The 23,485-nt window shown below is 46.1% G+C and overlaps 1 protein-coding gene across 1 annotated transcript in view; it reads left to right on the forward strand.

Moving 5' to 3' along the window:
• The first annotated feature begins 7,790 nt into the window (after positions 1-7,790).
• Positions 7,791-23,485, forward strand: part of LOC134020646 (semaphorin-3D-like) — a 19,322-nt gene continuing 3,627 nt past the window's right edge. The window contains exons 1-7 of the mRNA XM_062460807.1: positions 7,791-8,087; positions 15,146-15,465; positions 19,945-20,105; positions 22,031-22,093; positions 22,196-22,315; positions 22,482-22,575; positions 23,243-23,371. Of these exons, the coding sequence (XP_062316791.1) occupies positions 15,207-15,465; positions 19,945-20,105; positions 22,031-22,093; positions 22,196-22,315; positions 22,482-22,575; positions 23,243-23,371 (826 nt within the window). The 5' untranslated portion in view covers positions 7,791-8,087; positions 15,146-15,206. The remainder of the gene's footprint in view (positions 8,088-15,145; positions 15,466-19,944; positions 20,106-22,030; positions 22,094-22,195; positions 22,316-22,481; positions 22,576-23,242; positions 23,372-23,485) is intronic.

A 23,485-nucleotide genomic window follows, 5' to 3' on the forward strand; every position in this document is an offset into this window, starting at 1 on the left:
CCAGAGTCCAGCACCAGAATCCAGCACCAGAGTCCAGCACCAGAATCCAGCACCAGAGTCCAGCACCAGAATCTAGTACCAGAGTCCAGCACCAGAGTCCAGAGTCCAGCACCAGAATCCAGCACCAGAGTCCAGCACCAGAATCCAGAGTTCAGCACTAGAGTCCAGCACCAGAATCCAATACCAGAGTCCAGCACCAGAGTCCAGTACCAGAGTCCAGAGTCCAGCACCAGAGTCCAGCACCAGAGTCCAGAGTTCAGCACTAGAGTCCAGCACCAGAATCCAATACCAGAGTCCAGCACCAGAGTCCAGTACCAGAGTCCAGTCTAGCACCAGAGTCCAGTCTAGCACCAGAGTCCAGCACCAGAGTCCAGCACCAGAGTCCGTTCCTGGGCAGAGTCAACAACAACGTCCCTGCAGAGCTGCCCAGAGCCTGGTGGATAGGGTACAAACACACCAGAGTCAGGGAGGAGCAGGCTTCTGCGACGGCAGACACCTGGTAAAGAGCACAATGCAAAGAACTATTCTAGAAACCCAGGTGGGTGTTGCCTGTGTGAGACAGTGGTGAAGGCAAGCTGATTACAATAGCATAAGCCGCACAGTTGAGACAGTATTCCACACTGTAATCAGATCACTGAGACTGGAAGCCAAGCTTGACCACATGGTGGTCTCCCTGGTGTGGTGGAGGGGTGGCAGGGCAGGAAATGAAGAGACATGGAGCATGTTGACACCTGGAATTATATAAACCTCTGCTGTGTGAACGTGTGTGTGTGTTTGAGAGTCTATGGGTGTTCGTGATTGTGTGTGAAAGAGAGCGAGTGTGCGTGTGTGTGTCAGAGTGTGTGTGTGTAACAGCAGTTGATGACAGGTCAGACAGAGCTCAGGCAGGGAAAGCTGTGATCCTTCAGAGGAGAGAGACGACTCGTCAACATGGAGATGCCCTCTGAACCCTTGAGTTTACTTAACCAGGGACAGTGTTTATCGCAGAATCACTCTGCCTCCCCTCCCTCCCTCTCTCTCCCTCTACCTCTCTCTCTATCTTTATTTCTGCTTTTCTCTGTCTCTCTCTTCCTCTCTCTGTCTGTCTCTCTCTCTCTTCCTCTCTCTCTCTGTCTCTCTCTCTGTTTCTGTCTCTTTTTCTCTCTGCTTGACTAACCGCAATTAAGGACAGCAACCATTAGGGCCAACACAGGATGCAGAAATGACTTAAACTGATTCATTTGGAGAATGCAGAGAGCTGACACACACACACACACACACACACACACACACACACGTAAAACCCCTCTCTGCTCCCTACCGCACACCTGAAATGTAAGTGATTTTTCTTCTGGTACTCTGGACTACCCAACATCCCACGTCTGTAGACCTGTTCTGACACAGCTGAGTATGGGATCACCCTTGGGCTGCCCGCTCCCTTGTTCCCAATATTTGTCAATTGTGATATTAGACACTGTGTGAGAACTATGCAGTGGGTTCTGTGTGGTGAGGGCAGGGACCACAGGCATAGCTCCCTCCCTCCCTCCCCCCACCCCCTCCCCTTCCCTGGGTCTAGTCTAGCAAGGTCTAAACTTGGCTGATGGACTGAAACTCAGGGGGTAGATACTGATCAAAATGTCAACAGTTACAAATGGTACAAACTGTAGAGAGAGAGAGAGAGAGGGAGAGAGAGAGAGAGAGAGAGAGAGAGAGAGAGAGAGAGAGAGAGAGAGAGAGAGAGAGAGAGAGAGAGAGCAAGAGAAGGCAAGAGAGAGCAAGAGAGAGAGAGAGAGAGAGAGAGAGAGAGAGAGAGAGAGAGAGAGAGAGAGAGAGAGAGAGAGAGAGAGAGAGAGAGAGAGAGATAGAGAGCAAGAGAAGGCAAGAGAGAGCAAGAGAGAGCAAGAGAGAGCAAGCGAGCGAGAGCAAGAGCAAGAGCAAGAGAAAGACAGACCACAGTAGGCTTAGCCCCACTGGCACACAGCAATTATGTATCCGCACAGGAAGTCAGATACACATGCCTCCCATCTCCACTTCCTGTCTCTGTCACAGACTGCCGACCCTGAACCCTCTCCAGCGTCGACCCGGACGCAGAGCCTTGGGACGACCCCCTGGTGGCATCACCATCACCTCACTAAGTGGACCGGACAGGAAGTCAACAAAACCCATTTCACGAAATGTAACTGACTATACTCGGTGTTGTCTGTTATCTATTATCTGGTATTATAGAGTTCAAGGACTAAAAGGGGGCTCCATACACTACGTAAACCACTTTATCTGGACTTCCAGAGCACACAATAGTGACAGAAGCATCCCGGGCAAAAGGGCTCGTAAAATTTCCAGTCTTTATAAGGTCTGTCTCTGAACCAGAAACGGGATTTACGAACTTAAACAGCTGATGAAAGGAAGATTGGTCTCCTCGATAAGACACAATTAAGTACAAGCATGCAGCTGTGTGCATCTCTCCCTAACATACATACACATACACACATACACACATACACATACACATAGGGAGGGGGCTCTTTGATCAACTCAGTTCAAATGCTCGCGGGAGAGCCATCTTGGGCAGTGAGTCAGCCTCCCCAGCAGAGCAGATGGGCTTGGTGTCACACTGTCTGCCTGCCTGCTGTCTGGCCTGTCGTCCTCTGAGAGATGAGGAGGAAGTGGATCAGTGGATCAACAACTCCCCATGGGTTTGTTTGATTCGGGACGCGATGGCAGTTCAACTGCTCAGAGAGGACTGAGCTGATAAAGATAGCGATGATGTCGTCATTTTATTGGCATAGGGGGTAGGTTTTGAACGTGCAATCTCTTTGTAGTCAAATGCTAAACGAAACCTTTCTGGAAGGACCTGGCCTTGAGGATGGAGGAGCTGGAACAGAAGAGGGCCTTCTTCAAATGCCACAAAGTTTGAAGCACATCCATTCTTTAGAATTACATTGTATATTTTCAGTTTTAATATTTCCCCTACTAAAACTAAAGACGCTAGCCCAAAACAGTCCCAGTAGCTAATTGGCCAACTTTATGTCAAATGTGAACTTTAAAAAAAAAAATGTTCCTGTCTCAACAGCGTTTTTAAGGAGACCTGTTCTGAACAGGACTTAGCGTTCACCCACACCTGATTTGCCCCAGGACATACTGTATAGTATATAGTTGAAACACCTGTCCTCTCTAACTCTGCACCCCCTGCCTTCTCTTCGCCTTGTCTTTCTCAGGCAATCCTCTCCTAATGTTTGTTCTTAGAGCCCTCTGAGCAATAGTACCAGGTGGTGTGCGTGTGTGTGTGTGTGTATGTGTGGTGTGTGTGTTCTTTCCGGACAGCCAGCAGCCTGACAGGCAGCTGGCTGAGATTACAGTATGGTCACATTCTGCTGAATTGCAGTGTGTCCTCCACATCTCGGCATGTCAGTGCTAGATAATAGTCCTGCATTCCCCTTGACCATCCCTCTCTCTCTTTCCATCACTCCATGGTTCTGTCTTCCCTCCCATTTCTGCCTCCTCTCTTGTGTCAACTGAGAAATGAGAAGTTAAAGATATAATGATATTGATATTGGCAGCTGGACCTAGGAACCAGCCTGATGATGAACTGCAGACATACGTGTGGTTTTTCTAGTTATTTCTCCGGCAATGTCTCACTCATTTGACAGCAGACTTAACGATGCATGGCTATGTTTGCATAGCACAATAGCTGCAAAGAGTTGAAGTATTGGGGTTTTAAGACTGTATCTTTACTTTTATTATTCTTGCGTTCTCTTCTTACCTCTCTCCTCCTTTCTCCATCCATCTTTCTATTTAGTTTCTCACTCTCTTTTTCTCTCTTTCTCTCTCTCTCTCTCTCTCTCTCTCTCTCTCTCTCTCTCTCTCTCTCTCTCTCTCTCTCTCTCTCTCTCTCTCTCTCTCTCTCTCTCTCTCTCTCATATAGCTCCAGGCTTCTTCAAACTAAACTCATCCCACCTGTTTCCAATTGAAGTTATGTTCCAGATGAGGATGTTCGGTCTCAAGCACACAGCTGCACGTTTGGCTGAAAACAAACAAATAGTACCATGCTCAGACACTTGCCCACCACTAACAATCCAAACACATAAACAAACAGAGGATAGAAGGAGGTAAAGCTCCCCTCTCTCTCTCTCTCTCTCTATGATTGCATGTTATTCTTAATGGGGCTGTGTGTTTAGTGTTTACCTTTGGCTCCCTGGCTCTGTGAAGTCTGAATACTTGTTTATTTATTCTTTCTACAGTCAGTCGCGTGTCCCAATCTGGGTTCAGAGACTGTACAGTACGTGTGTGTATTTACATTTACATTTAGTCATTTAGCAGACGCTCTTATCCAGAGCGACTTACAGTAAGTACAGGGACATTCCCCCGAGGCAAGTAGGGTGAAGTGCCTTGCCCAAGGACACAACGTCAGTTGGCATGACCGGGAATCGAACTGGCAACCTTTGGATTACTAGCCCGATTCCCTCACCGCTCAGCCACCTGACTCCTGTATGAAGTGTGTACATCATTTGAAATGTGTGTATAAATGTGCAACTGAGCATATGCAAACAGTACTGTCTGCAGAGCAGGCAGTAGTGATTGTAGCACAGTGGTGTCTGTGTGTCTGAGAGCTCACACTGTGAAAACCCCCTCGAGACAGGATTCAGGTTGTGCCTGAGGGGTCCTTGTGCCGCAGGGGAATGCTGTGCAACATAAGCCATGTTAGCTCCATCATCCATCCTGTCTTCACCATCCACACAGAGACGACGCCAGGAAGTGGGTTGACACCTGTTTCACTGGTGGTCATATAGTTTCATTGTGCTCACTGACAGCACTTCCATTGTACATTAAAGAGTTTTACAATCACTTGTCCAGGGGTGTTAGGCCTAGACTGGATCGGCCATAAACACCTCTGATCTGGGCTCCACGACCAAACACAATAGTGTGTGTGTGTGTCTGAACATAAACCACGTCAGGGCAACACTAGTATACCCACTAGCTGCGGCCAACAATGAAAGAAAACATGCAGGGAAATGTGTTTTGTACAGTTTGAGTGCTCTACATTTAAGTGAAATTATTGTCCAATTGTGCAACTTATCTGTAAGTTAGATGCAACTTGTCATTACATGATAATAGTACATGGTATTTTACCTTTTAAGGAAAAACACATGAGATCTCTATAACCCTGCTGAAATAGTGTCACAGCTGAACAATCTAACAAGGCAACTTAATTTCCATACTTCCAACTTAGTGGGTGGTGTGTCCCTATTTGTACAGTATGTGTGTTTGTTTGTGTATGTGTGTGTCACACAATACATCAGTACATTCTAGAAAACTCTAGGGAGTTTCAACATTGGTAAGAGCGTTCACAAACTCCATTAAATATGACTGGCTGGGACCTAATGATTGATTCTTATCCCTTATCATGAATATCTGATAATGATTGATAATTAGTTCTGCTTTGGCTGTATCAGAGCTCCAAAACCTGGTGGCATTGTGCTCATCTAATAGTATGATTAGCTAATCAGCACAAGCCTGTTGACCCTGATGTGTGGGTACGTGTGTGAGTGTGTATCTGATGTGGGTGTGTGTGTGTGTGCATGCGCGCGTGTGTGTGTTAAGTGTTCCCCGGGTGACAAGAGCTGGCTGACTGCCTCCTCGCAATGTAGATCTGTCCATGATTACTGGAGAGGCAGAAATTACTCACAGATTGCCCTGCATTCTAATTCAGACGATGTGTGTGCGCGCGTTGGTGTGTGTGCGTGTGCGTTGGTGTGTGTGCGTGGAGAGAGCAGAAAGCATGGGCTGAGAAAAACGGTTTCCGTTTCTAAACAATTGAGAAACGTTCCCTTACTAATGGAACATTACTGCCCAGGTCTATAACAGTCCAGACTTGACACCACCTCCTACATTCAGCCTCCACATTATCACCTTCATCAATCAAACCCTTCCAAACCCCTTTGAACAACCAAAGCAGACTTTCCAGTGTCGAGTCCAGAGCCCTGAACAGAACCATGCCATGGGTGTCAGTAATGTAGGTTAATGTCGCCAGCACAAACCTATGATGTGCCGCCAATCTAATTTAGTCATGTATATCCAGTTCCACATGGAGCTGATCCACTGACAGAGACCAGATCTGGGTTTGTTGTACAGTCAAGTCCATATCTCCCTGGCTTTCTCTGCCTTGTGCTGCTTGCTCCCATCTTCTGGCTCCCCTCGTGTTTACACCAGGGTAATAAACAGCGACACAGCGGAGAGGCTTCATAAACAGCTCTTTATATAAGAACATGGACAGTATGGATGTACTGTATATCAACAGTCAGACAGCCACTGGTCTTCCTCCTCCTCAGACCACCTTAGACAAAAGGAACACTTGGTCCTCTGGTCTCTCACTGAGAAAAGGTGAAAGAGGAATCAAGGATTAGGCTGGTCTGTAGTTAGATTCATGTACACACTTTTTAAAACCAGAACTCGTCTCTGTCATTTGATTGATCATGCTTTTGTGCCAAAACAGAAAAATCAATTCAAATGTTACAGTAAAGTGTTGAGGCATGAACTCTGCAAGTAAATATGTGTGCTTGTGTGTGTGTGCATGTGTGTGTGTGTATTAGCGTCTGCATCCAAAAGGTGTGCATTCATGCTGTCATGGATGAAAGGTCACGATTTTAGACCAAACACAGACACACTCCAGCCTGAAGTCTAGCCCATACTCCAGAGAGCCAAGTTGGTGTGTGTGTGTCAATTGTGTGTGTATGCACGTGTGGTGTCTATGAGGAAGTGCACACACCCAGTCATATAACACTAACCTACCACACCTGCTTTGACCAAGCCAAATTGCCAAAGTAGCCCACCCTGAGTCAAGTTCACGTGGGGCTGAACGCTATCAAAACATGCTCCAGCACCTCCCATGTGTTCCCTGACTGACCATGGATGTCTGTGTACAATATGTGTGCGTGTACAGTATGTGTGAGTCATAGTACATCAGAACATCTGTAAGGAGCGAAGTCTTACATCAAGACAGCGTGATTCCCTGTAAATATTCCTCTGTGACCCCATCATACCTGTGTGTCTGCCAAAGCAGACCTGGCTCTAGAACTGACAGGACTCCACGACTGACACACACAGAGAACATGGAAGAATAACACGAGAGGAAAAACAGACAGCCCAGCTGTATGGCCCCGGATATCAGTCAGTATCCTTTCCTGCCTTTTTCCAGACCTGAAACAATGTTTTGAACTGAATGCCATGCGTGTGTGAATGTGTGTGTCTGTGTCAGAGACAATTGCGTGTGTGTGCAAGTCTTCAGCGTGTCAGCACCCACAACTCTGGTTTTTGGCAGGCCAGGAGGAGCACACCCTGCAGGGCCAGGAGAGGGCAGGGAGAGGCCTGTCTGCTGTCTGTTAAGCAGGTTGTAAATCTAAACAAGAGGTGTCAGTCGTGTTTGTATGGGCTACAGGTCAAGATAACCCACCCTGCTAGCTGTGAAGAAGTACCTCTGTCACAAACTATAACACTACCTTTATCATTTACAATTCATTTAAAATTAAATAATGATAATAAATAATAATGATAAAGATCAATAATAAATTTGCATTTTGTATGCATATTGAATATAGTTTCATAATATATTTGTTATATATCATTTTGTAATATTGCATGATATAACACAGTCATAAAAAAGCAATGTAGTCTACAAGTATTGAGTGATTTATTTGCTTCGGAGTTTGACCGCAGGCAGTTAATCCAGGAGAGTGACCTGGCGGTGGTACAAACGCCTTGGAGACTCTCCCGCTAACCCCTCCCCTCTGGTCGGAGCATAGCTCAGAGTTTATCGTCTCTCTTTCTCCCAGGGCGAGCGCCTCAGATCAGAATCATCCAACACACGCCAGTGCACGAAGAGTTCAGCATCACCGGCGGGGCTCTCTTCCGTGCGTTAAAGTGCTCTCTTAAGTGTAGCCTACGGTTAAGGGAGGGAGAAAAATATCACATCTAATTTGTATTACTTTGAAGGTGCATTACTTTAGCGGTTCGGTTCCGCGCTTTATGAAGATAACTGGAAGGACACTGAAGAGACGTGTATCAGTTTGATTTAAAGTTGTTACCAATCCTTCAAGAGAAGATAGCGCTTCAAGGTAAGCTGCCATAGAAAGTAAAATGGATTTAAAACTTTTTACCGTTTACTTAATCACACATAATTATAATATTCAGTCTGTAACAACACCTTCGCCTGTTCATCATTGGCAAAATAATTCCAAAACGCGTTGATGTGAAAAAAATTGACTCTTCTAAAAGTATTTATTGGATACGGTTTAAATTCCTCACATTTCTCAATAAAAATCTGTACATCTGAAGTCTTGTGATGATGAGGGAAATGCTAAATAATATTATTGTTAGTTGGCCTTCAGTATCTGAATATGATCCAAATATTTTACAGAGCTATGATGAAGATTTATGAAATGCAATTTTAAGCTTGTGAATTGTTCACATCTTGGGATAAGATTAAGTGAACCTCCTATAATGAGAGTCTATGACTAATTGATAACGTTTATAGATCATTTCCTTCCTTAAATGGCATACAGTGTTGCCTGAACTGTAAGTTTCTCACAGCCTATAACGATAGAATGTACGATTTTGATCTGGTGTGCAATTTAATGGAAAAATAATAAGCCCAGGTTGACAGGGGGAGTACTTTATTTTCTCTGCCAAAAAAGAAGTGAAGAAATGCAGTAGAGGAGGATACTATGTCAGTCTCATGGCATCTTCTTCTGTCCCGTTAAATGTTTTATATCAACCGTGAAAATACTCTATAAATGAGCTATATAAAATGTTCTCTTTTTCCTCACCTATGGAAACTGGGAGGACTCTGCCTCTCAGTGTAGAGAGGAACGCAGGAGAAAGACTCAGTCATAAGTGACCACCCTGTCACTACCCCCTCTCCTAGCTGTCCACCTAATAGCCTGCAGCATACTGTTCCCACTTACTGACCTATTAAAGATTTACCTAGCACCCTACCAGGAAAGAGAGAGAGAGAGAGAGAGAGAGAGAGAGAGAGAGAGAGAGAGAGAGAGAGAGAGAGAGAGAGAGAGAGAGAGAGAGAGAGAGAGAGAGAGAGAGAGAGAAAGGCACTATCGTACGCAGTTGTAAATTCGGTGATTTCTTTTTTCCCCACGTCCCTCTTTGGCTGCTCTCCAGTATTTTCCGTCAGAGTGACATGGGTAAATAAATGTGTAGCTAATTTCTACCGTCTTGCCTTCAAAAGACAACAGAGAAAAAGCTCCTCTGATTGTGTTCTTTAAACACCATCCAATCATGAACTGGCTGATGTGGTGACACCGAAGGATCCCAGTAACTAGTGTATGCACAGGCACACACCAGGTTAGGTTAGGGCAGGGCCACTGGCTTAGCACTCTGACAAAAGTAACCAGTAAACTATAAAATGGAAAGTTTTGTTTCTCCTCTCCTTGTTATTTACGGTTTCGTTCAGAAAGGAGGTTTAAGGCAGGAATTTCTGAATGACTGTATTTTATTCTCTCCAAAATGCCCACGTTGATTTAGCGGCACTGTAGCTCCATCAGGATGTGATCCTGCTCTGCTGTGTTTAGCATGGCCTTCGGCTCCATTCCTGAGGTGTGTGACCCCGGCGTAGGTTTCGTGCTGGGATTTTTCCTGGACCGAGCTGAAAGGAGAACACTGAAAAAACGTTTTATTCTCAAAACCTCCCCTGGATTTGGGTGGAAAGACTTGTAAAACATCCTGATGCAGACCTTACTGAGATGACCATATATGGTCAGCTTTCCAGACCAGAGTGGCATCTTTGCTGAGCTCGGTGATGTTTATGTGTTCAGAGTCCACAACATGCAGGTGTAACAGGGTCCTGCCCCCCACCCTGGATCCGCTGTCCTCCACTGGCTGTCTAGCCTGGAGCTCCAGGGACTGGTTGAGAGCACTGGGGCTGCCCTCCCGGTGGCCTGGCTGCACCCTGCGAGAGGAGCATGTATCACTGTCTCCTCAGGCCACAAGACTAATGTGAAGAGGTCACTCAGGGCTGTCACTCCCTTTTGTCATGGCTTATTGCTCCTAACAGGGCTCCCTCTCAGGAGGCTTTGGGTGCCACACACACATACATGCATTCACTCACTCACACGCATGCAAACACACACACCTTTTTACATGCTCTAATGCCTGTAGCGGTGCTGTGACCAGGATGTATGGAGTTACCTGTTTTCAAGTTCCATGTTTGGTTACCAGTCACTTGTTTAGCTTGGTTTTAACCCAGTTCTATTGCTAAAATGCACAAGTATAGTTTATGCTTTTTGACATTTGAATGAAGGCTTTTAAGCTTTTTGACATTTGCATGAAGGCTTTTAAGCTTTTTGCCAGAAGAGTGCCTTGGACCTTTTTTCTTTTTTCTTTACTTAGCTTACTTCTGAGAAAGAACCTTGGTAACTGGTGGAAATGCTCTTTATTGCGTGGAATCTCCTTTGTTTGTACAAGTGCCACGTTCTGCATCTCCAATTAAAATTCTGTTCAGTTGAACAAAAGGAAGCTCCCTTTATAGTTGCAGCTTGTGCGTGTGTGCGTACTGTATTTGTAAGTGTGTGAGAGAGCTGTGTTGGCTCTGTGTCAAGTCTCCACCCAGAGACAGAGGACCAGAGTGCTCTCCCATTCACAAGAGACAACGATGATGCAGTGGCATTAAATGTAAAGCTGCGCCCTGACAGAGACATCTCAAGACTATTATCCACCCAAAGCCTATTCTGTTACCTCCGGAGCACTCTGCTCCAGTATTCACTTACCACTGTTTCGAGATAACAGTTTGAGGTGCCCTGACAGAATACATAGGGACCCCAGGGTGGGAACCTGATATCCCTCCTCTGGTTCTCCCTACAATGGCTTCTCGGAAAATCATTCTGATCCCCTGTCATCTCTGTGGACCGTTGCCCTGGATAGATTACATACATTAAGACGGAGATTCCCCAGCAAAGTTAATTAGTACATTCCAGCTATTTATTATGTGCCGCTTTTTACGATCGAGGGATTGAATGTTTTCAATAAGGGTCCCCGTCTCCTCTCCCCTCTAACCTAACCCTTCAGATCAGACCGGCTCTATGTCAAACTGCTCGGCTGTTCTTCAGTGTGGTTTAACCATTTGTTGCCTAGGCCCCTCCGGCACACTGGTTAATAGGATTTATTAGTAGCAAATAAGAACAGGAAGTTACTTTCCCTCGAGGCGCTAGATCTTAGAGTTCTTGGAGGCATCTTGCCTACGTCAAAGCATAAGCCCATCACTATCCAGTATCCATTGCCATTTTGAATTGAATTCTCTTTCGTGAGGGTAAAGCTTTCGTTCTCCCTTCCAGAATCAGAGTTTGAGGATTCTAGAGTACTCATCTCTCTAGAGATTCACTTTTAAATGTGTTGCACTGTAAAGTTTTATTGAGATCAGCATTTGATATGTATTTGATGCAAAGCTTATGATCGCTTGCCAAATGAGTTTCTTTATACTTAAATGTTTACTTTGCATAGTGATGAAAACATTAACTTCAAAGTAGAAGTGAGTCTGATGTAATGCTAGCTGCCAGACTGTTTTTATATCTACGACTCTACTAATGTTGGCAGTCTAATCTTTCCTTTGTTACTTTATGTTCCCACAGAGAGGATACAGTATGGATATCATTGTGTTTACTTACTTTGTGCCGCTCAAGGCTGAGCAACACAAGACAATAGTCACAACACACTGTGCAATCTCACCTGGGGAGGTGTCTCTTTGTCTGTGTGTGTGTCTGTGTGTGTGTGTGTAAGAGTGCATGCATGCTTTCGTTTGTGTGTGTGTGTGTTGAAACACAGCACAACCCAACATGCTTAAACTCATGCCAAATATATGAGGTTGGAGAGCGCGGGAACATCAGTAATAAAGATAGTTTATAGATATAGTTTAAGATATAATCAGATATTTAAAAAGAAACACTATTAAAGTAGTAGGGAAAAGTTCACAGTCTGTAAATCTATGGAGCATTTTCTTAGCTGTTGGAACAATAAACTGAGTCCAGATACGCAGAGTCATTGCAGCTCCAGTATTGTCTTTGAGACGCTCTGCTCAAGACTATAACTGTGGTCATAGCTCCTAGGCAGCTCCACATTGTAATGTTTCTCTCATTACCGTTCTTAATAACCAGAGTTATAGCTAATGAAGACAATTTGGTGTGCCTCGTCGATGTTTTATTTTGTGTATTGTGCAAACAGAACGCAGTGGCAGTCTAGTATTTTCACTGGTAGACGTGAACTCACTCAGACTCACTGGGGAGTTTGCCTGCTTTCTTAAACTGCGGGCTAAAAGGATGATTGACTGTTGCCAAGAAAAACAACCAATAGCCTCGAGAGCTAGAAACAATTAGCTGTGTTGTTCCGTGTGTCCCAGACCTGTGGTCTGACTAACGGTCCAATATATAGGTCTAATACACTGTCCTGCCACATGGAGAGATGTGATAACAGCATACTCACACATATCCACACACACACACATATCCACACACACACATACACACACAGAGGTGACAACAGACTCACAAAAGATGCCTCATTCGGGTGTGTCCGACTAAATATTCTCAGTCCTATAGTACATGTAGATAACTAAAGTAACAACAAACCAGTCATTGTGTCAGTGCATCCTGTCAGGTTTTGTTATCCGGAATGATCCGAAACGTTTCGCAACCACTGGTGCGCTGTGACCAGGACTGGCGTTTTAAACCTCAGTGTGGCTGATCACAAAACCCGTGTTGTTGTTTCGGGGAGACGCTTGGCGCTTTCTGTGTGTCCCACAGCATTGGGACGACTTCCATGGAGGCTGTTACTGTACTCCTGTCACCATCGCCATTGGGAAGGTTTCCCATCACCCCCTGCAACGTGTGTCGCCCATGCAGCCAAACATAACACACGCTGCAGCCTGCAAGGAAACACTGCTGTTGGTTTAACCCACACGCTACTGGCAGGGCCGGCCCTTTCTCTCTCTCTCTCTCTCTCTTGTTTTTTGTTCTTCTCACCCCTCTGACTCCGCTTTCGTTTTTTTCTCTCATGACCACCCACTTCCACCCACTCCTGAATGACCCGGTGGCTATTATTGACAAAGCAAATCCTGTAGTTCTGTAAAAGTAAACTTTTAGCAAAGCAACTTTTATCTTCCACATCTATAGAGGTAACGTCGTTTACAAGATCCCCCCTCTCTTACTTTCTCTTTCACCCCCCTTTCTCTCTCTCTCTCTCTTTCTCTCTCTCTCTCCCTTTGTCTCTCTCTCCTTCACCTCTCTTTGTCATTTCTCTCCCCCTGTTGAGTTCTGTCACCTAACTCGTTTCCCCCGTGTGGCTGCTAACAGCATGTGAACTCCTATCTGTCCTCAGCGGCGGCACAGATGGAGTGCGTTGTTGACGTCCCTCTTCTAACACTTGAGCTTCCTCCTTTGTGGCCGCTCCGTTCTTCCACACAGATACAGCCCAGTCCCTGTTACTGATAGATGTGTGCGCTCAGGGGCGAAGAGAGATACATTACACGAACTTTACTCACATGGGTGAGATCGTGTCAGCACCCCCCCCCACCCCCCACCCGACACAGGGGAGGCAACCCCGACAACCACTATCACTCTTTCACACACACACGCACCCGCGCACGCACACGAACACACACGTACAGCCGATCGCGCACGCAAACACACGTGCACCCCGAACTTGTACTCAAGCACATGCGCACACGGGCAAACACTACCAGGTCTCCAGCTTAGCAACATGTTTTGTGCTAGCCTATCCATCAAGCCTATATCCTATCTGTGCTCTGTAATCCCACCGGGGGCCCAATTTGTTCGTCCAAATAAACAGTTGTCTGTTTATCAGTCCCTAATCCTCCTGCTTTTAGGGTTCTTCTGTGTTTGTGTCTGTCCTTTACCAGGCTCTTTCTCCTTTCATCATCGTTTTCCGCAGTTTAGTGTGACATCTAACCTGATCTGTGGATAGAAGTCGGTGGAAGTTGTTTTCCGTTTGTCATTCACTGTACATCCGCAGGTGAAACATTAGCGGTCTGAAAAGAACGGGTTCCATTTTAGAAGTGTATTTCGAATGAATCAGATCCATTAGTTAAGTCTGACATTGTTTATGGTATGCATGGACAGGTTGATGTGTGTAATCTAGGTAGGGGGCCCAGGGAGTACGGCTGATAGGGAGACAGAGAGCTAGGAGACACAGGGAGGAACATCCATCCATTCTTGCTCAATGCTTGTTAGTTAATCATTAGTCATAGCATACGAGGAATGCGTAGGGATGCATTTTCTTTTTTCTTTTTAATTAGAAGGATATCAAGGAAGTGGCCAGTATCCCATCCCTCCAGATGAAACTTTTAAGATAGTTAACCGGTTATGAAAGATGCATGTCTTCCTTAAATGTTTTCCTAGCGCTGAAGGTGAACCAGGATAAATCCTGCCGCGGTACTGATGTGTCCTGCATGGTGTCTTCAGCCTAGAACTCTTGACCCATGAGTGACTAATGGCTAGTCTACTCACTTTGTTTCACTTTTCAAAACTCCCCCCCCCCCCAGTCACATCGCTTTCAATTTAAGAGGTGTTGACTAATGGCAGTTGTGGCGGTCTTTGAGGGCTCTAACACATCGCAAAGGCACAGACAGGACTGAAGTCATTTATAACTGACGAGAAAAGAGGCACTGACAGGATCATCAGCGGATGCAAAATCTATTAGCGAGAATCATTTCGGTGTGAGAGTCAAATGGGTTTAGCATTTGAAAGAGGGAAGGAGCGAGAGAAGGATGGGAAGAGAGACATCTGAAAGAGGGATGGATGGCTGAAAGAGGTCAGATCGTCTCTGTTTTTGTTGGCCTGACCTTTTGTTTTGAGCAAACAGATTTAAAGTGGACACAAAAGGAAAGGCAGAGAGGAGCTCCAGCTGATGTAGAACCAGTAGAGAGAGAAGACATGCCTGTAGGGGACCATGGAGAAACAGCTGAATACTCACAACAGAACTGTGTGTGCATATCTCGCTGCAGTGTACACACACACACACACAGACAGACACATACAAATGCACTCCCTCGCACGCACGCATGCACGCACGCACACACACACACACACACAAACATGCACACATGAAAAGCTCCTCCCTTGGTTGACTTTGGACACTGATCTCCTTCTTTCAGACTGAGCAAGAGAAGAGAGGAGAAGAGTGAACTCTCACCATTCCCCCAAGCTCCACACACCATGAAGACTGGAGACTCTGAAAGTCCGGGTGGGACTCCAGGGGAGAGAAGCTGCTCTCGTCCCCTCTCTGGGAGCCCTGCATCTAAGAGGCATGGGTATTCTGTGTCCTGGTGCTCTGGTGCCAGTGTCAGGCAGGGGAGGCTGAAGATGAGTCTAGCCCACCCATGGCTGCTTCTGATGGGCTTGGCGCTGATGGTTGGCCTGTCTGCTGGAGAGAACATCAAACAGAGTGTCCCCAGGGTCAAACTCAGTTACAAAGGTAAGAGACAAGGATCTGAGGTTATGACATCATTTATCTTCAGTGACCTGGAACCTGGGGCTAAATGTTGTCAGTGTCCAGGGCCTTTCTAGGCCATCACGCGATCTATGGCTATTTTTAGGCCCTATATTTAGCGAAATGATTAATATGCTGCGGCACAGACAAGAATGTGTTTATTGGAGTACAGAAACTGTTTTTTTTGCAAAAGTTACTAAACTAATAAGCCACAAAGGGCTGTATTAGCTGTGTCCCTGACTTTGAGATATAACTACTGCAGTACCTGGGCTTTATGCCATCTAAGCCAGTGATTGTTTCAAGTTGGTCTTTGATGGGTAGGGATTGGTGCCTGAATCCTGCTCTATTAGCTCAGGAAGAACACGGCATCTTGTGAGAGAAAAACCCACCTGGCTGCTATTTTTAATAACAACCAAGCTTTCTCTTAATCACAATATTGCCCGTACCTTGAGTCATCCCTGTAAATAACCCATGTCCTTGGTTAGCTTACAGATGATTGCCCAGCTGTCTATCTCTTTCTTCTCTCTTTTGTTGATAATCTCACAGAACTCTCAGGTTTACCTCCCATCTGGTTAGTTATCAGAGCAGTACCTGGGGTGATCAGGACACACACACAGACACACACACACACACACACACTTAGCTGTGATTATAAGAACCCACTTGGCTTGACGTTTGACTTCTGGGCTGGAGACGTGTTGAGGGAGGGGGGGGCAAAACCCTTTATACTCCCTGCTCATGTAAGCCTGCAGAACATTGTTGCCACATTTAGGCCTACCCTTTTGTACAATTATGATGGTGTTGATGTGAAGTCAAACATGAATTTAAAATAAACATGAAGTAGGTACGGTGGAGTCACATATTTGAACGCAAACGCACAGCCTTTATGTCACGGTGATTCAATGACTGCAGCTCGACCTGTCGCGTGTATGTCATTCTTGGGTTTGGTCCTGGGCCTGACTCTGCTATGGCTGTGGTCCTCTCGGTCCATGAGCTCACTCTTCAGTAAACTGGCTGTATTTGCTTTGTGCCACAGCGGGAAAGCTTGGTTAAAACTCGACATGAACCCACATGAACCCTCTAACTCTTCGTCTTACGCCCTGTTCTCTTCTCCTCACTACATCACACACAAAGGAACTCCTAAGCCACTCTCATTCTACCATAAATAACTCACGTTTCCTTTCCAGTCAAAACCAAACTGAAAATAAGCCCTGACATTGAATCTCCCATCCCATCCCATCCTCACCACACCACAAACTCTCCATAACCCCACATATAAAGCCAAAACCCTGTACTCCGGCCACTTTACTAAACCAGCATTGCTGGAAATAGACAGACATTTACATGTCCTGACCTTCCAAGATAAATATATGTATGCAGTGGCTGGAATAATTCCTTGCAACACTATTTACCTTGTATTTTGGATCAGGGTTTGGTTTCCCATTCTTTCTTTCTTTCTCTGTTCTGGTTTTGGGCTGAGCTGAAGGCGTTTCACAAACCTTTTTTGGAATGGAAGCACTTTACGGGAATGTCTGGTTCAGTTAAGATGAAAAGTGCGATTAACATTGATGGTTTTGGGGGAAACTCATTCATGTTCAGTCATTTGGAAGAAAGACCATCAGAGTGTGTAATATCATTACCTTTAGATCTCATTTAGCTCAACATTGGGGTACTAAACCAGATCCATGTTTGGTCGTTCCTGTCAGGGTGACTGCGGAGTAAGATCCATCAAAGATAACTCATCTTCAACCCTGCACACGCTCTCCACAACATTTCCCTCATGAATACACTCTTTAAACACAGCAAGGAACACACACTTCAAACATAACACCGGCCCAGTCTCAACGCACAGCTGAGAATGAGCATAGGATAAGACGATCAAAGGAGAATCATCCTTGATTGAATGCACCCCTCGAAAACAACCTCACAGCTCAGCTAAATGAACGTTCGAAAACTCATTGAACTTTCCACTGAAGTCAACGTCAATCCTGTGACCTTCAGAGAGTTGAACAAGTTCAAGATTCTGCTTTTGAGACCAATGACGAGCCTATCATTGTTGTTTCTTAAATGTAATTTGACTAGCAATGGTCTTTTCTGATATCCTAGATGTAGGGCCAAACCGTGTCAAAAACAGCAAAACAGTCCAATGTCCATGACGTTCCTATCACACAGATCCAAGTAATCCAGCTATAAAGTAAATATTTTCATGTTCAGCAGCTCTATGTTTTTGTTGATTTGATGACACATAATCTTAATATTTGACATGAAGAGTTAAACTGTGACGACCAGTGTGACACATGTGTGTGTCAGTATATCCTCCTCACACAAATATACTTTTGGACTACACGTGTCCCTGTTGCCAGTTTAAGTTGGTCATCCAACACACAACGAAAGACACATTGACTGTCTTTCTTTGCAAAAGTCTATAAATGAGTTGGTCTTCATTTCCTCCAGTTCTTTCATTCAGCTCACCACCACGGCTCATGGCTACCAGTTACCATGTAGCTGTAAATCCTTTTCCTTTGAGGAACATTTCGCTGTTTACTGTGGAAAAGGAGGGGTTTTACGTCAGTCTCAGTGTTCCGCCTGTCTCACTCGCCTGTCTCGTCGTGTCATATTTTCCAAAACGGAAGGTTATCTCAGCACACGTTAGTCTTCGTTAATCTCCTTCCAGCGTCAATGGTTGACATCAGAACCTCTCATATGAGAAGATGTTTTTTTCATAAGGTCTGAAAACACTGCTAATTAGGTTATGTTGCATTCATGCACATTTGGGAGCGAGAGGGAATGAGTGAGGGAGAAAGGAAGACAGTGCTGTTGAATAGGTCATTGATGGAGCCTCATAGCCACAAGTGAACCTGATATGATCTCAAATACATGTGGGTTCAGAGAGCTTCAGGGCTCTGACCTGGTGCTAAGAAGGACCTGAGGTCTTTCCTCCCTGAAGAAGGGTGCCGGGCGCTAAGCTAAATGGCTAACAGCTAAACATGGTCGTTTCAATGGGCTCACAGTGCTGTGTGTTTACAGAACAGATTAGCGTCAGCCAAAGGCTAGCACAACTAATCTTGCTGTGAGGTTTAGTGTGGTGAGGGCACAGGGGCTGTGTGTGTGTGAAGGAATGAGATATTTAAGTATGTGGGGGTGGTGTGTGTGAATTTGTGTGTGTGTGTGTAGGAGGGGAGGTATTAAGCTGGCCGAGTCTGGGAGTTTAGGGGGTTGAAGTTCAAATATTGATAGTTAGTAACCTCAGCGCTAGCACCCAGAGGGTAATCACAATGTCAATCCTTTGAGAGGAACTCCCCCTCAGAGAGCCGGTGTTTGTTCAGGACATGTTGCTGTGCTCCTCAGCCAGACAAGCTGGGCTCCATCACAAGGCCACGAGGTCTTCAGCACTGACAAAAAACACACAACTTGGCACCGCCTGGATTAATTTGATGCCAAGTAGTAATTTACTAAAAATAAATCTATGATGATAGATATTTATATGCAGTAGAAGCAAAATATTTGGAGGTGGGATTTGCCTTTGTCTGGCTCGCATGAATCAGTGACCCCCCAAGATATCTCAGACAGCTTTAGATCTGTGCCAATTGTTCTGGCAATTTTCCATTTGAATGGACAAATATTGTTCACGCCAACATTTCTCTCTGGTCAGAAAGATTTTTTAATATTCCCCAACAATACCAACAGAAAGGTCCACTTCTTGTGCATTACAAAAGGAAACTGGGTCCCCCCTTGTGGGGAGATAAGCGCTGTAAAAACCCAGCACATGTACAATTCAAACATGCTCTCAAAGGTTCAGTAGAGAAAATATCCTCTCGATGTTTTCAGGATTCTTGGATCTGGGATTTGATGAGCATCTTTGATCTCTGAGTTCAACCCAGACATAGCAAATTTGTAGACAATTCGCAATAATTAAGGTGTAGAAATGTAGTAAGATGAATCCAGCCTCCCTTCCTCCCCCATCTCCCTGTCCTCACCTAGTCACTCACACATAGAGAAGGCTACAACATTCTGGTATTTTCACTGTCTCTATTGTCACTCGGATGTTAATACCGATGGTGGCATCAGCTCATTCCTGTGCTGAGGTGTGAGGGTACCACGCGGGTGCATCAGAGCCTCTCCCCCTGCGCCTCTTCCTGTGCGCAGCCGAGGTGTTGAACCGCAGGGGATTAGACAGCTGGGAGTCAAGCTACGACACGCTTCCTCTAAACTCAGCATGAGAGGGGACCAAGCCCCCCCCCGGCCTGTTTCGACAGCCTTCATTACGCTACGGAGAAACACGGTCTCTTTACCAAACAACTCTGACTCTGGAATCTGACAACCTCAATTGTTTATATAAGATATCAAGTATCTACGGGTCCACGGTAAACAATGTCCTAGTGTGTAGGTCGTATCTATATGGGATGTTCTCTTTTATGTCTGTCTCTCTCCTCAACCCTCCCCCCCCCCCCCCCCCCCATCCAGAGCTGCTCCTCGCGGGCAGTGTGTCAGTCTTCCTGGGGCCCGCCGAGGGCCTCCACTCCCATACGCTGCTGCTGGATGAGGAGAGGGGCCGTCTGCTACTGGGGGCCAAAGATCAAATCTACCTGCTGGACCCTGACAACCTGGCCAGGGGCCCTAGAAAGGTACAGCACGTCCACACATCAACATGAGTATCTTCACAGTAGAAAAAAAAAACAGAACTCTCTCCAGCAACAACAGAGGGAAACATTCTGGCCGAGCTTCAAGTCCCAACAGCTGAGCTGGCTGGGTGTGTTTCCCCTGCAGACACTACTGAAGCTGTTACAGACGTCAGGCATGCAGACTCATGCATGGATTCCCCCTCACACATCCCAGTAACCTCAGCTATGTGGCTGAATAGCTCATTACCGCGAGCCCAATCATTTCATTTCTCATCCCAAACTGTCATGGACCCCTTCAAGCAGACTCTGTGGTGACAAGAGAGGAATTTGGTATTGACCTGCGAGTGTGAAATGTACTCAGTCATGTGTCGTTGGGAGGGTGTGAACAGCTCTCTTTTCGCTAGACAGCCATCTTAGACTATCTATTGTATCTGCTCTGAAGTGTCTGAGGTTGGCAAGGTGAGAGGGCAACTCATGACCTTCACACGCCTTATTCCCTTCCCCTGTACACACACACGGGGACACGCACACACGCTGCGAAAGAGTGATGCATTTAGAGGGATTACATATGTTGAGGTTTGTAAATGCGAGAGTGTGTTTATGCAGCTGGTGCTGATCAGGCACTGAGAAGACCCTCTGTTTATTTGATCTTTATCTTGTTGTTTTAACTCTTAGTCCGTCCCGCTAAGTGTTGCCTCTCTGGTCACTGATACCGATGCTCGGAAGATAGTCAGGATTGGTCTTATTCTAAGAGAAGCGTGTGAGTTTCACCGTGAACAAGACAAATATACAGAAATTAGTCACAGCTCAGACCCACTGTGCACTTTGCTACATAACTGGGTTGGTGGAGAACCGTTGACGTCCTGTTGCAGATGGTGCAGGCTTACACACTGAGAGGGTGCAGGGAACACTCTGGCACCAATGCTTTGCAGTATGTGTTCATAACAGCTGGTAACGAGGCCCACCAGGTACCTCTGGGTACCAACAGGCGGGGGGGTGCGGGGGTGGGGGGTTGAGGGGGGGGGGGCTTCGTTCAGGCAAATTACAGGTACATTGTGTGAATGAGTCTGCGAATAAAAGCATTATTCCAAAGTCCTCCCAGTGTCCCAACAGCCTGCTCAGAAGCCAGGCCGCTGGGCCTGTACTCGGCGTCATGGCTCAAACCCAACTACGGCTAAAGTCCCTTCACAAGCTACAGACTGTACCAATACAGGAAATCATAATTCCTTTATGAATTCCATGGTGCAGAAAGATCATGTACTGTAGAATTATAAGTCAGCTGAGTGTGTGTGAGACAGAGTGTGTGTGTGTGTGTTTGTGTATGAGAGAGAGAGAGAGAGAGAGAGAGAGAGAGAGAGAGAGAGAGAGAGAGAGAGAGAGAGAGAGAGAGAGAGAGAGAGAGTATGTGCGGGTTAGTAGTCAGTTGACCTCTGAATAATGACGGCGATAGCTCTCCTTGGCAGATTCAGGTGAACATGCTAAGCACATAAGCCTCTTATAACACATGTGTGAGCACAGTGGGGTACATGCCAGGGACACCGGGTGTTAGCCCTCCTTCACACACTAATACCAGTGACTGGAGGTGTTAATAGTAATACAACAAAGGTCCGCTAGCCAAATCCACGAGGAAAAACGAATCTTACAATTCCTGTGGGATTACTGTAATAAAGTGCTTTGAATTGGGTTTAATTGAAAGTGGAATAGAAAGTGTAAAATAAAGTGTATATTTAGAAGTGTCATGTCACTCAATTCATCCTTCTTCGTGTGTGTGTCTGTGTGTGTATGTGTGCACGTGTGCACGTGTGTCTATGCATGTCCATACGTGCATGTACTGTGTGTCTGTGTGTGTCTGAGTGGGTGTGTGTACCCCTATGTGTATATGTCTGTGTGTGTGTGTGTGTGTGACATGCGCTTGTGCCTCTCCTCAGATTAGCTGGCCTGCCCCCAGAGAACGAGTGGAGATGTGCAAACTGGCAGGGAAGAACGCCCACGTGAGTGCACCTGCACAATACATAGACCTCCAACCCCCCCGGGGGGCGAATGCTTTTCACCCAAGTTCAGTGCACTTACCTCATGCTCTTCTTCCCTGCCAGATGGAGTGCGCCAACTTTGTGCGTGTGCTGCATAACTACAACCGCACACACGTGTATGCCTGCGGGACAGGAGCCTTCCATCCCAGCTGTGCCTTTGTGGAGCTTTCCGGACCCAGACAGGTGAGAGGGGGCAACACTGTAGGTGCTGCTCACTTACACGAGTAGGACTGGACACGGACAGCTCGTCTACCGGCACAGGTCTCTTTCACACTTCTCGCGCGTTTCTCCTTTCTTCCTCTCTCCCTCTCTCCCCCCCTCTCCTCTCCTCTCCCTCTCTCCCTCCCAGAATGGGGTGTTCCAGTTGCTTCCGTCCACTGTCGAGTCAGGCAGGCTCAAGTGTCCATACGATCCCTGGCAGCCCTTCACCTCCGTTCTCACAGGTCAGAGGGGCCTCCGCCACGCTCCCTCTCTTCATCCCTGACAGATCCTCTCCTCTCCTACAGTCTGTGCTGTATATATCTTTAGCGATTAACCCTTTCCTACAGGCTATAATGTATACGTCTATGAGAACCTCCTCTCCAGTCAGTAGTGTATATCCTCACAGAACTTCTATTCCTCCTCTGTTGTTTCCTGCCTGTAGTCCCTGTAGTCCTCTGGACCGGCCCCATGGTAACAGGCCTGGGTGTCAGCTGTGCGCTACACTTGTCTTCTCAGAATCTCTGGCAGAGTAGAGAGGCGTTCCTGTCTGAGTGAAATAAACAAAGACACTTGGCAGGGAACCATAAACATTCAGCCGTACTGTTGAGATTTTGTAGGACCTTTGTGTCAAATGCTCCAATATCTTTACCTATCCCTCAGGATCTGTGTGTTTGTGTGTGGGTGTGTTTGTGTGTGTTATGTGGCCATATTTTGATGAGGTAATACGATAATGTCAGATTACCTTAAAACCATTTCATAAACATGTTCCCTTTTAAGGCAATTGTTTTGACAGAAATTGGAATACAGGATCTGACTGCAAAAACAGTTGTAATGTTGACCTTCAATGTCTCAAGCAGACCTTTTGTTCATTGGTTCTAATCAACGTTCTTTCTCTCTGATTGGTTCCAGACCAGTACCTTTATTCTGGCACCGCCTCTGACTTCCTGGGTAAAGACACAACATTCACCCGGTCCCTAGGCCCGCCCCCTGACCAGCACTTCATACGCACAGACATCTCAGAAGACTACTGGATTAACGGTAAACACACGTGTTATTGTTCATTGACATGCACACGCAGACAGACTCATGCTGAGTCTCGTCATAACCACTCGTTTTCCTCTCAGTCTTTCCACGCCCTGCCTCTCCATCGAT

This window comes from Osmerus eperlanus, chromosome 5, assembly GCF_963692335.1.
Source record: "Osmerus eperlanus chromosome 5, fOsmEpe2.1, whole genome shotgun sequence".
Classification (NCBI taxonomy): Eukaryota; Metazoa; Chordata; class Actinopteri; order Osmeriformes; family Osmeridae; genus Osmerus; species Osmerus eperlanus.